Source organism: Semicossyphus pulcher, unplaced genomic scaffold (assembly GCF_022749685.1).
Source record: "Semicossyphus pulcher isolate SPU_LCO1_2020_fin unplaced genomic scaffold, fSemPul1.0.p SCAF_19, whole genome shotgun sequence".
Classification (NCBI taxonomy): domain Eukaryota; kingdom Metazoa; phylum Chordata; class Actinopteri; order Labriformes; family Labridae; genus Semicossyphus; species Semicossyphus pulcher.
In genome coordinates this window covers 7,395,000-7,409,492 of record NW_027211692.1, presented here as the reverse complement: position 1 = coordinate 7,409,492, position 14,493 = coordinate 7,395,000, and the positions used below count along the sequence as shown (strand labels likewise).

Below are 14,493 nucleotides of genomic sequence, written 5' to 3'. Positions count from 1 at the left end.
GCTTTCGAACTGACATCCACGGGACTACTCCTTTTCTATCTACAAGCAAAGGAAATGGAAAAGCACATTTGGATAATATTTTACAAGACACTGAAACTGTTGCCAAGCTATCCAGTGCGATAGAGAAAAGTGAGACACTGGGCCCAGACAGAGAGGGTGATTTGCACATGGAGAAAACATCAACACTACTACCCAGCAGGGCAAAAGGAACTGCCGATAATATTGATTGCATTCCACTTAATGGTCAAGTTCGAGTCAGGTTGCCAGAGAAAACAACAGTTTCTCTTCCGTCAGTTCATGGATCAGGATTCAAAACCGCTTCAAATAAAGGTATACACATTTCCTCAGCCAACCTGCAGAGAGCCAAGCGTCTCTTTGAAGACACTGAAGGGGAAAGGACTTCAAGTGATCAGCCGTCAAACTCTGCTAGCAACACTAAAGAGGGAAATTGCACAAGTCATGGATCTGTGAAAAACACCTTTATCTCAAACCAGCCAACTTCTTCAAATATAAATTGCCAGTTAACAGCTTCACAAAAAGCAGATGTGACTGAGCTGTGCACTCTCCTGGAAGAAGCAGGCAGCCAGTTTGATTTTACACAGTTCAAAACAGAAAAGCTAAATGTGGCCCCCTCTTCCCAAAAAGTCGACAGAGAAATTGACCCTGATTTTCTTGCCGGTATAGACTTTGATGACAGTTTTAGTTCAGAAGCTGAAAAGATCCAGGCAGTTACTGCGATGCGTGACAACAAGACCTTAGCTTCAGACAATAAAACATGTCGTGAAACATCCAACATCACAAGTGACTCCACAGGTTTGTCATTGCTGGGAGGACTGGCAGTAGAAGAGTCCTCTGCTGAAGATGTGCCTTCCTCTTCAAAGCATATGTCTGCAGGCAGTAGCAGCATTATGTCAGCTGAACTCAAAAGTCTTGACAGCGCTGGGCACACTGAAACAAGCAAGCCAGAGAACAAAAATCCTTTCATGCCTGGTGTGGGATTTAAGACTGCAGGAGGAAATGTTTTGAGAGTTTCAAAAAAGTGTCTGAGCAAAGCTCGAGCTTTGTTTGCAGACTTAGAGGAGAATCTTACGACAAGTCAAGATTCACCTGACAAGCGAGGTAGGGAGTCTGATGCTAAAACCCAACATAAGCACAGTGTGGATAATCTCTCTGGTAACGTTTTGGATCACAAAGAGGATCATTCAGATTTAAAATGTTATGGTAACGATGCTGCTACGAGGAGTCTGGGCTGTTTATCCAACATAAAGGAGTCGGTATGTGCAGACAGACCGGTCACAGACATCAGAGATAAGGACGCTACAAGTTTTCAAAAGGGCAAAATAGACACAAAAACATGTCAAAGTGGGTTCCAGATGGCCAGCGGAAAAGGGATTTCCATTTCAGCAAAAGCTATGGAAGAAGCAGATTCTTTCTTCAAAGACTGTGACAGTATGGACAGTAATGTGTGTCTGTCAGAGAAACCTAAAATGGGCAAAGAGCCGTTGCCTGTAAGTAATCACAATTTAGGTTTAAAGGATACGCCGGCTTTCACAAACGCAGCTGTTCTCCATGGAAACCTGTCCTTGTGTGCAAAGACTCTTTCATCTCTGTCATGTGCAACACCAAAGAATATTGAGTCCTTTGACATCAATAAAACGAGCAGTGGTGATGGATTCTGTAGAGCGAGTGGGGAGAAAGTATTTGTGTCTGCTGATGCAATGAAAAAAGCAGAGCGTCTTTCGACTGAAAATCAAACACTTGAGGACACCAGCAATCGACTGGAACACAAAGGAGATCCTTTAAGAGCAGGTCATCTCACCGAGCAAATTCAGGTGAAACCACCTAAAACTGTTGGATTTCAGACAGCCAGTGGCAAAGGAGTTTCCATCTCATCAGCAGCCCTAAAGAAAGCACAAACTCTGTTAAGTGAATGCGATGCAGTTGAGGATAAAATCAGCGTGAAACCAGCTCTTTCAAAGATGCAAGTTCCTCGGCCAGCACCCAGGAGTGGTGGATTTCTTGCAGCCAGTGGTAAGCCAGTGGCACTGTCAGCTGAGGCCCTCCAAAAGGCAAAAGCTCTGTTCAGTGACATTAGTATCAGTGAAGAGATCTCAGACACAAGGAACAGTGACAAGAAACAACACATTGCTGATAATACCGAGAAAATACACCTTGGTTTCTCAACTGCAGGCGGAGCAAAAGTCCATGTGTCACAGGAACATCTGTTGAAAGCAAAGACTCTTTTGAAAGAATTTGATGATGGTTCTATATCAGCGAAAGAAATGCAAGAAACTGATGCTTTTTTCAAGGACGATAATAATGGCATTTCAGTTAAACATAACACTACAGCACCTGTGAATGGGAGTGGAAATGGCAGCGAGAGGAAAAACCTTAACAAATTTAAACCAGATCAAAGGGTGACAAACATTTCTGAAGAGCCTGGACATGAACGCACTGAGTTTGAAAATGTGAGAACAGCTGTTAACCAGGAGAAAATTCTGCGTCTTGATGGGGAGATTCACACAGAGGTTTTTAAGAACACACCATATACTACCAGTGCAGCTTCTGCACATGGAAACCCATCTTTGATGACAACCTCGCTCTCTTTCCCATCGTCCACACCATCAAACAACATTGGTTCCTCTGCCATCAGTGAATTGAGCACCGGTGGTGGATTCTGTACAGCCGGTGGGAAGAAAGTATCTGTCTCGGATGAGGCGATAACAAAAGCAAGGTCTCTATTGAGTGAGAGTGATGCATTTGAGGACACAAAGAAACAGCTGAAACAAAAAGGAGAAACCTTGCCACCCCAGCGTGGTGGATTTCAGACAGCCAGTGGCAAAGGGGTTAATATTTCATCGGCAGCTCTCAAGAAAGCAAAAAATCTGTTAAGCGAATGTGATGAAGTTGAGGATAAAAACAGCGTGAAACCAACACATTTCAAGATGCCAGGTCCAGCGCCCCCACCCAGGAGTGGTGGATTTCTTGCAGCCAGTGGTAAAGCAGTGGCACTTTCATCTGAGGCCCTACGAAAAGCAAAAGCTCTTTTCAGTGACATTGAATTAAGTGAAGAGGTCCCAGCGGTTTCACACAAAAGGAACAGTGACAAGAAGCAAGACAATGTTGAAAGTTTAGAGAAAATGCAGTTTGGTTTCACAACTGCAGGGGGCGCAAAAGTCCATGTGTCAGAGGAAAATCTGATGAAAGCTAAGACCCTTTTGAAAGAATTTGCCGATGGGGAGTGTCATGACTCGAAGTCAGATGTATCAGAAGTAAAAGATGTGAAAAGAACTTTAAACTCTAATCCCGCCAAAGCCTGTGACAAGGAAATGCCTGCAGAGGAAAGTGCGCCTCAGGTATTAAATTCTTTAACTTCTTCGCGAAAGTTTGACAATAACAATGAAACCCTACAAAATTCGAGTTTACGTGGATGCCAGACACCAACAGATGCAGGAAAAAATGGGCCTGACAATCTCCATGGCAGCCCCGCAGAGGAAATATCATGTGTGTTGGACCATGAAATACATCAGACAACCAGCAGTGTGGGAGCTACGGTTAAGAGGACAGACGAGTCTTCAGTTCTACACTTTCAGTCCCTCAACCTAAGTGGCTTCTCCGAGACCCAGCAGAAGTTTCTTGCACAGGAAGCTCTGGACTGCGCTAAAGCTTTGTTAGAGGATGAAGGTGAAATGCAATTAGAAAATGCCCCACTGCAAGATAATCCGAAATCCAGCAACATTTCTGTAGAGGAACACAAAGGAAAAGGGAAAAGACGGGTAGAAGAGCCCGATGTGACAGGTATGAGATTGCCAATCTTCAATTTCTATAACATAAATTCATGAATGTTATGATCCATGAGCTGTGACTATATCTGTTACAAGCTTGACTATTAACCATACATGATTGCTTGAAATGTACTAGGTCAGCCTCCCCTGAAGAGACGATTACTGGAAGAATTCGACAGGACTGTTGATGGTCCAAGAGGTTCAGCACTGCATCCGGAGATTAGCTGCCCAAACGGTAAACCACTTGCTTTGGAGCAAATCTGCCAAAAGAAAACTATTTTGTCTCATGAATTAAATGATTCTAAGTCTGTTTTTTAAATTAAGGTTTAATGAAAGACAGAAGAGTTTTCAAGTACAGCGTCTCTCTTCATCCAAATATCACAAAGCCACACAAGTAAGTTACCTGAGAATTGTTGACCATGTTTTCAAGCGGCTGCCTGACACAGGTTGTCAGCTCTTTGTGATATGTTTTTATCTTACAGGAGTGGAAACCAATATCTGGAAACCAGGTTGCAAAAGACGACACCAACACAACACACAGCTCCAGGAGAGAGCAGGTCAGCACAATCCAGGATGCCAGCGTTTGTACCTCCATTCCTGAAGAACGCAAAGACAGAGAGCCGCAAGAATACGACGCACAAGGACAACATAAGAACACCTGCATTTGTTCCTCCTTTCAAAAAACAAAGAACTATTGTCCAAGAGAGCTCCTCTAAACCACAGGAGGAGGAGGAGGATAAACACCACAATTCCGTTGTAATGCCCTCTAAGAGCAACGCTTTTGTACCGCCCATTAAACAAACACGAAGCACAGCAAATGTTGCTGGAAATACAAGCAAAGAAGAGAATCAGATGGTGGCCTTGGAGGAAACTACCAATAATAGTATGATAAATATTGGATCAGATGACTCTGCTGCCAAGACATCACATGTGGAGGACATGTCTGAAAGCCAAGGTAAAGGATGGAGTCAGTACTGTACACTGTCAGTACTTTGCACAACTAAAGATAAATAATCATGTGTTTATATTCTGCAGACATGTTGAAGAATCTTCATAACGTAGAGCTGGCACGAGACATGCAAGACATGAGGATCAGGAAGAAGAAGCGCCAGACCATCCGACCTTTGCCGGGCAGTTTGTTTCTAACCAAGACCTCTGGAGTGTCGAGGATACCGTTAAAAGCTGCAGTGAACGGAAAGCCTCCTGCAAAGTTCACTCAAAAACAGGCGAGGCCTGAACTGTTTTTGAACTGTCATTTGTTTAAACTCACTGTCATGTTCAGAGGTTTTAAACATGTCATGTTCTTGTTTTTCAGCTGTATGGACATGGAGTTCATCAGCACGTGTGTGAGATCACCAGTGAGACTGCAGAGTCGTTTCGCTTGAGGTTACAGCAGTTCATCAGACAGGAAGCGTTTATAGACGGAGGAGGTGTACAGCTTGCTGATGGAGGGTGGCTGATCCCCAGCAATGATGGGACTGCAGGGAAGCAAGAGTTTTACAGGTATGAGTTCTTACTATGACATGTTGAATTTACTATAATGTTTGAGAAAGCTTGTATGTCTTTGTATATGAAAATACATACTGCAGGCATATTGTACTGAATATTATCTTGTTCTTATACTGTCCACAGAGCATTGTGTGACACCCCGGGTGTGGATCCTAAACTGATCAGTGAGGAGTGGGTGTTCAATCACTACAGATGGATCGTGTGGAAGCAGGCCTCCATGGAAAGATCATTTCCAGAAACAATGGGCAGCCTCTGTCTCACCCCGGAGCAGGTTCTCCTACAGCTGAAGTACAGGTACACAGGATTATAACCTATATTGGGTCAATAAGTTAATAAGAGACACTCAGACATAAGATTGCAAAACTTTTATAAAAACATTCCTGAACTAAAAATGGGATACACATCTTTTAATTAGCTTTATGAGCATTTTATTAGCTTTAATTAAAAATGTTGGTATGTTTTCATTTCATTTAATGAATTACATTCATATTTTAATTAATGACAATCACATTTTTTAATTAAATTTGATACATACCATATAATCAAATGTGTAATTATCATGTTGTTATCCTTGTGTTACTTATTTACAGCATTTATTAATTGATTTTATGTGTATTAGATATGATGTAGAGGTGGACCACAGCCGCAGGCCAGCTCTGAGAAAGATCATGGAAAAGGACGACACAGCAGCCAAAACCCTGGTCCTCTGTGTGAGCGGGGTCGTCTCCAGGGGTCGCTCCCCTAAAAGACGGAGTTTCAGTGACACCAAGACTCCAGAAGGTGCTGAAGCCAAGGTTGAAAACCCATCTGCAGTTGTTTGGCTGACAGATGGATGGTACCACATTAAAGCCCAGCTGGATGAACCTTTGACTGCGATGCTTCACAAAGGTCGACTGGCTGTGGGTGGGAAGTTGATCATCCATGGGGCTCAGCTGGTGGGATCACAAGATGCCTGTTCCCCTCTGGAGGCACCTGAGTCTCTCATGTTAAAGGTAAGAGTGAGGCCACAGGTGTTTCTATCAGTCCATAAGGCAACTGAATAACAAGTTGGATTTATGTGTTTAGATTTGCGCCAATAGCAGCAGGCCGACACGATGGGATGTTAAGCTGGGATTTCACAGGGATCCACGGCCGTTCCTGCTTCCTGTTTCCTCTTTGTACAGCCATGGAGGACCAGTAGGATGTGTGGACATTGTCATACTAAGAAGCTACCCCATACAGGTGCATCAAATCTTTCAGTGATATATTGTTATTGATTCTCCTGGAAGTTCTTATTCTAATCACTTCTGCCTGCATGCTTATCACATATTGCAGTGGATGGAGAGGAAACCAGATGGAGGGGTCGTGTTCCGTTCTGTTCGTGCAGAAGAGAAGGAGGCGAGACGGTACAACAGCCAAAAACAGAAATCCATGGAGATTCTTTTTGCCAAAATTCAAGCTCAATTTGAAAAGGAGGAGAAAGGTAGGATTCATGTTTACAGCATGTTAAAAGGAGGTTGAAATGGAGAAAGTTTTAACAAATAGTCATCTTTAGGTATTAAGAAACCTCAACGTAGAAGACGGACAATCAGTCATCAGGATGTCGCACGTCTTCAGGATGGAGAGGAGCTGTATGAGGCAGTGGGCGAAGACCCAGCTTACCTCGAGGTGATAAGAAGTTTCCATTTATTGTACAGATTGTTAACACAATTTAACATAATGACCTATTTTACGTGTACATCCAAGGCTCATTTGAGTGAACAGCAGTTGGAGACTCTACGTAGCTACAGGCGTTCTTTGATGGAGAAGACGCAGGCTGAACTGCAGGATCGTTACAGACAAGCTTTAGAAAAGGCGGAGGAGAGCGAAGGTAGCTGTCCTAAGCGAGATGTTACACCTGTGTGGAGACTGTGCTTTGCTGACTGCATGGTACAAACTGGCGGTGGTGAGTTCTTTTTTAACTATGTGCTATGGTTGCTTTAACTGCTATATTAACTGTAGTGCAATAAAAGACTGATTTAAATGTGTTGTTTTGTTTTATTTAGTTTCCCAGTTGAATCTGTGGCGACCCTCCTCAGATCTTCAGTCTCTCCTGAAGGAAGGCTGTCGATACAAAGTCTATAACCTCACCACCTCGGAGGGAAAGAAACTTGGTGGAAGCACAACCGTTCAGCTGACTGGGACAAAGAAAACACAGTTTGAGCACCTACAAGTACAGACACTGACTATCTCAGCACATATATGGAATCATAGATACTGTATTTATAAATGTAGATTAATGATATTTATACAATAAAGTATGATACTTATGATTTGTTTCATAATTCAGGCTTCTCAGGAATGGCTATCAACACATTTTCAACCGAGGGTCTCCACCCATTTTGTGGATCTTCAACACCCAGAGTTCCAGCCGCTGTGTGGAGAGGTTGACCTCACTGGATATGTCATCAGTATCGTAGATGGACAGGGTGGGTGATCTTTTTTAATCAACTCTTTGTTCCATACCTCTATTGTTTACTAAATGATTGTCTGTGTTTTAAAACACAGGTTCCTCTCCTGCGTTTTATTTGGCCGACAAGAAACTGAACTTCATTAAAGTGCGCTGCTTCAGCAGCTTGGCTCAGTCTGGGTTAGAGGATGTGGTAAAACCTCGTGTCTTATTGGCTCTGAGCAACCTGCAGCTGAGAGGTCAGTCCACACATCCCACTCCTGTTGTGTACGCTGGAGATCTGACCGTCTTCTCAACGAACCCCAAAGAGGTTCATCTACGGGAATCCCTCAGTCAACTCAGAACCCTGGTCCAGGTAGAGTGCCAAAATGTCAAACCTGTTAACCTGCTCACATGCTTCAAAAGATACCATGTTTATCAAAGGCTGGATGCTCTCACAGCCAAAGTGCTGTGTGTTCTAAGGAATCAAAATCAGAAATGCATTAGCTTTAATGACAGGGTACAGGTGCAGAATGTTGATGAAGCTGTAAGAGCATTTGTAGAAAACAGTCTGATAAGATAGCATGGTCATTGCATACTCTCTTATGAGGTGTTTTATACCTTGATTGTCTTTATTTCACACTAGAAAGTAAACAATCCAGCATTCTTAAAAGCACTATGCATACAGGAACATATTACATACTATTTAGTAGCTATGTTTAGGTCTGTAATGATTAAAGACTAAAGGTCAGATCCTGGAAATATTGTCTTGTCGGATGCCCGTTCACTGACAATAATCCAGTCGAAATGTATTTTCTCAATCTCCTTTTTTTGGAACCTTAAAATGTTAAAATGTCTTAATTCATATGTTTGCAGGGCCAGCAGGACTTCTTACTAACCGCTGAAGAGAGGCTTTCACATTTAGTCAGCTCTGATGGCAAACGCTCCATCTCCTCTCCAGCTCTGCCAGACAGAAGACAAAGCACAAAGACAACTGTGAGTTCTCTTTCTTCTTGTATCAGGGGCTGTTTTGATGCAATTTCTCTCATAAAAACTTGATATAGATGAATAATTAAATATATGTCAACTCACGCAGGTAACATCTCAGCATCTCGTCAGAGGATCCTTCACACCTGTCAGCAGGAACCCTCCTGCCCCGAACTGCTCAGCAGAGAAAGACCCCAGCAGCCGGAAGAGGAGGAGAGCTTTGGACTATCTGTCTCGTATCCCGTCTCCTCCTCCTCTCAACGCTCTGGGCTCAATCGCTTCTCCATGTGTAAATAAAACATTCAATCCCCCTCGGAGGTCTGGAACCCCTAGCACTTTAAAAACTGAACAGACTCCAGCTCGCAAACCTGTCAACCCACCAGTGGAGGAGGAATGGGTGAACGACGAGGAGCTGGCTATGATTGATACTCAGGACTTGCTTGTTGGTGGTTTGCTGTAGATACATGTCTGTATGATGAGGAGCACAAAAACATTGTAAATAATTGTACAAATGAGTGAATGTAAAGACTGCTATGGCACATATTCTGTTGTTTTTGTAGTCTTATTGGACTCATTAAAGATGTGAAAACACTTACAATCATGTCATCGCTTGGGGATGGGAATTTGACTTTTTTTTACAACATAAATAATTGTACAAATGAGTTTTTTGGAGATGAAAATTTTCTGAGGTTTTGTAGACTAAACAACTAATTGATTAATCAACAGATCAATCAATCAAAATAATTCATATTTGCAGTCCTTGTTATAAATTACAAAAGGGCTACTTGGAAAAAATGTGAGGGGAGTATTCTCATTTAAATATAAGGTTTATTATATTTTATTTTTCAAATACGACAAAAGGAAAATATAAACAAATGTTTATTTCGCAATAAATCATTGTTAACAACTGATTTTTAATGCTACCATAAATAAATGTCACATATTTGCTTTTATAGGATAAGACACTCTATGACAATACAATATTAAAAAATATAAATAAAAAAGAGTATTAAAATATTTCACTTTAACGACAAATCAAGCCTCCTTTCTGTATTATTATTATTTGATTTGAAAATGAGAGGTAGAAAGAGATAAAGCAGCACATTGTATTACATTTGTGATTTAGTTTTTATCTTCGCCAGCTGGTGGAGCTGGCGGATCCCCGGTCCTAAATGAAGAGACGAAGAAGAAGTATGATGACGTCACTTCCGTAAACACAAGGCACCTGCAATGTGGGAATTGTGTGCCGGGGCTTTTAAGTTAATGTTTCCTTTATTAATGAATCGCGAATGGTTACGGTAAGCTATAATAAATGTCTATTTTTACTCTATTTTATTATGTTGAAGAAGAAATTTATTTAACATAACTTGTTTAGTTTTTTTCTCCAGTTTCTGTAACGTATAGCTCGTGTCTGACAGCAAACCTATGGCTTGGTTTCGGTTTAACTTCAGTTAATGTGCGGTTTTACTTCAATGAGCTTTGTTACACATCATATATATTACTTTTATTATAACATATTAATCTTGTACCGTTTTGTAAGTGCGGATAATCACTACAATGTTTACCTATTTAACGTACTTACTTAGAGTAATGTGAATAACTAAACAGATCATTAATAGTATTTTGTGGTTGTCCAGTGCTCTAATGTGTGTTGTAATCTACTTTCATGCAGATGTCTCAAACTGAATCCTCCCGTACGACCACTAATAACATAGAAAAGCCTTGCGTTGGTGACCGTGAAAGAACTAAAGATGGTAGAGAAGACTACATCGACATTGAGTCTAAATATGTGAGCACTGACTCCAGCAATCCAGACAGAAGTGTGAGGGAGCGAGTGTTAAAGGAGGTCGGACTCACCAGCACCAACTTCATTGGTCCAGCATTTCCTCCAGAAAAAACGACAGTCAAGTCTGACATTGAAGACACACTGAGCGCGTTTTACAAAGAGCTCGAGCAGATCGATACTCCTGATGGTGCTCATGATTACCCAGCAAAACAAGATGCAGGTTTTGTACAACCAGCCAAATCTCCCAAAACATCTCACAGGAAACATACTCCTAATGTAAGTGGAGAGAAAATTATTGATGCGGGGAAATTTGCAGAAACAGGCGGCTACCAGAGAAGCAGTGGACAGAAACAGCCATCCTGGCCACACTGGCATCAAAATGAGCCTTACTGCCCCAGAAGACCGAGGCCAGACGTGAACCTGAGCTTTAGTAGAGCTGCTCCTCCTCAGAATCAATGGCATTACCCTCCAACACTGAACAAACTGCCAAACCCAAGGTTTCACAGACCCCCATTCCAGCGCCCACCACCCCCACTCCAGCGCCCACCGCCCCCACCTGCATTCCAACATCAACCCCCACATCAACTCCCACATCCACCAAACCCGCCATCACACGGGAATCAAAACTGGAACGGCTCAGGCTTCACAAAGCAGCATCAAGAGGAGTCTCATTTTCCAACTTTTTCTAACTTCCCGCCTCCAAATGTGAGCAGTCAGCCCCCCCAGGGCTTTTATGGAGATTCTCCGAACCACTTTGACAGGGATGAACGCTTCTGTAGCTATGATGCTCACTCAGATAGTGTAAATGTTAGATGGCCCGAAGACAGAAAAGAAGACTGGTGTCAGTTTGATAAGGATTATGACTGGCGCCAGAGAAATGATTCAGAAAATAATCAATGGGAACATCACTGCCAACCTCCTGATAACACAAATGCAAACCATTCCTCCTTGGTGCTGATCCTGATGAGGGGATTACCAGGATCTGGGAAATCCACTCTGGCTAGGTAGGTCTTTGTGTGTAATCTTGAGTAAATTAATGCATTGTCACGGAGTCCAAAACTCACGTTTGTAGGCTGGCTGTATTATTTATATGAAATGCTTGTGTCCCATCCTTCTGACAGGGAGCTGCTCTGCTCTGGTCCCAGTGGGCTTATACTGAGCACTGATGACTACTTTGCTCACAGAGACGGCTACCGTTATGAACCAGGCCTTCTCGGAGCGGCTCATGAATGGAACCAGAGACGAGGTAATTTCTTCTTCAATGCTCACACTGCTTAAATGGTTGCTTCATCTCAAAGCCCTTTCTACATTTAAACTGTAAACTTGTACACTATCTGTCTTTCAATGTGGCCTTATCAGGCATGTATGTAGTAGGCCTGCAACGATACATTGATTTATCTCTCAGTAGATTGAAAGAAAATTACTTGCCAACTATTCTGTGAATCAGTCAATCATTTCAGTATTGTTTAAGTAACATCTGCTGGTTCCAGTCTCAGAAATGTAAGGATTTCCTATTTATTATAAATGGATTGTTATTGTGTTTACCAAAGACCACCTTCATATTAGGGCTGTGACTAACTCTTTTATAATTGGTTAAGCATGGTTCAAGCCAGCAAATGTACTATTCAGTGTCTCTGCCTGTCTGGAAAATTAACGTCATCCCCAACCACAAACAAAAGGCTCTTTTAGTTAGTAAATTGGAGGCATTATGAGTGAATGAGAGTTTGTTGAGGTGGATATCTTAATAACATGTGGTTTGATAGGATTTTATTTTCCTACCTACACTTATTTGAATCCTTCTTCATTCCTTTGTGACTCCCTTTCAGCTAAAGATGCTATGCATGATGGCCGGTCTCCCATTATTATTGATAATACCAACATCCAAGCCTGGGAAATGAAGCCATATGTCAAAATGGTAGGTGTAGGATTTTATATATAATTATTTTAAGTAATAGAAGTTAAGTAATGCTCTTCAAAACCACCTTCACTGAAAATACCAACTTTTTAAACAGGCCTTGGAGAGAGGATACAAAGTGGACTTTCGCGAACCCAACACCGGCTGGAAGTTTGATCCTTCTGAGCTGGAGAAGTATGATTACTTAATTATTATATTATATTTATATACAAGTGCAGACTAATCGTGTAGAAACTTACCAAACTTCACTGTTTCCCTCCAGGAGAAACAAGCACAATGTTCCCCAGGACAAGATCGCACAGATGATGGATCGTTATTCATTTCCCATATCAGTGGACGTCGTGATGAGGTCAGAGGAGCCGCATCACGTGAACCAGAGACGTCGTCCAGAGCAGCCTCAGATGATGAGGAGGACCCAAGATTTCCATTAGTATTTACAGGAACTTAACCAGCTGAATCATTTGCCTTGAAGAACAACACGTTTGTAACAGTGTAAGTTTTGTTAGTTGAAGGTTCAGTGTGATTTTTGAACAATTATTTTATACTGTAATTTTTTGTAAAGAGGAAAGAAATATATTTTTTCTAAAGACGTTTTCATGTTTAAATCATAAATGATTCAGATGTTTAACAGGGAGAAAATCTGCTTTATTTTTGCATTTTGTATTGAACGACTGATATTTCAGATTTGTTATGATGCATTTTGTGTGTTCTTTACAAGATGCAACAACATGGAAAACCACGAGTGTCCTAGTCTGCCTCGTGTTAGTTTCCTGTCATAATCGAGTACCAGTTGGTTGTTTTAATTGTTTTCAGCGTCCTCTGATACCCTGAAACCAGCAGAGCAAAACCCACAATTATCCTCTCTGGTAAACCACACGTTTGGAGCTCAAGAACCTCTTTGGTTATGTGTATTATTAGTTTCCAGTCATGTAATGTCTCACCACTCAGCTACCATCACTTCCTTGACAAACACGGATACTGGTTTTGTTCAGCTTTTAATCTCTGTTGTTTCTACTTAACAGTTTTTCTCTTTTTAAATTAAGAAACTACCAATAAAACTAAGAACGTCACAAATTTGTCAAGACAAAAAGGACTGTGATTTATTCCTAAAAAAAATACTGTTCCTTTTTGAGAAGAAGCATTTTTAACAGCATCAAACCTGTATCGATGTTCAGGATTGCACCTGACCGACTTGGAGAAATGTGACCTCCCATAGCAACATAACACCTTTTTACAAGCATTGCGTCCACATGTTTTTGTTTATTATTTGCCCACACACACACACACACATGCATGTATTTGATGTGGCACTGGTTTCTGCTAATGGTCTTACAGTATTACACTAATATTCAGATGTCTGTAACAGGCAAGAAAAGCAGCGACGTGTTGCTGAGGCAGGGTAGAAGAATACTATTGTAATGCAGGTTTAATCTGCTTTACAATAGTCTTCTCCTGAGACCCTGCGTCCTCATACGGGGGCATTATATTTGGGCTTCACAGCACCATAATATTTAATTCTGTGACACTTAGACCCGTTAGTCTCATTCATGGACACTTTGTCCATCACCCTGTGGTCACAAAAGCAAATTACACTGATCAGTGTACATTCAAGATGGCCGTGATCCCGACCAAAATGTGTTACAGTCGGTCTCTACAGAAAACTCAACCAGGTACAAAACCTCTTCAGATTTTATGATTAAAACTTGTTTATTTAATGCGTATTAACAGTTGTAGCTTGATATGGCAGACACATTTGACTCATTTTATCAATAGCAACAAGCTACAACACCGTTACGACAAGGTACTCACATGAGGACATTGGGACTTTTTCAATATAACACAATTCTTTGGTTTTATACTTATTAGGTCCTATTAATCCCCAAAAGGTAGGAGAAATTAAAAATGCATACCAAACAAAAGCTCGGGCAGAACACCACCTGCACTGAATTGCTGTGAAACAATGAAGCAGCTGAACAACAATGGCAGTGGAGAGGACTGAATGCATTTATTACTCTGTCACTGTGTCTCTCAGGAAATTACATTTTGCCTTTGTATTCCCTGTGGTGTTCATTAAAGCGGCACACAGAGGGGCCTTTCTGTTGAC

At 41.6% G+C, this 14,493-nt stretch overlaps 1 protein-coding gene across 1 annotated transcript; it reads left to right on the top strand.

Moving 5' to 3' along the window:
• The first annotated feature begins 1,718 nt into the window (after positions 1–1,718).
• Positions 1,719–12,820, top strand: LOC138597389 (breast cancer type 2 susceptibility protein-like). Its single transcript, XM_069668986.1, has 23 exons — positions 1,719–2,128; positions 2,636–3,798; positions 3,922–4,020; positions 4,110–4,179; positions 4,268–4,740; positions 4,821–5,011; positions 5,101–5,288; positions 5,418–5,588; positions 5,914–6,286; positions 6,360–6,515; positions 6,609–6,767; positions 6,837–6,941; positions 7,020–7,218; positions 7,319–7,485; positions 7,603–7,741; positions 7,821–8,077; positions 8,578–8,697; positions 8,798–9,145; positions 10,361–11,478; positions 11,596–11,720; positions 12,301–12,389; positions 12,487–12,563; positions 12,652–12,820. Exons 1-23 carry the CDS (start codon positions 1,719–1,721, stop codon positions 12,818–12,820), a joined length of 6,366 nt encoding a protein of 2,121 aa, XP_069525087.1.
• The last annotated feature ends 1,673 nt before the right edge of the window (positions 12,821–14,493 follow it).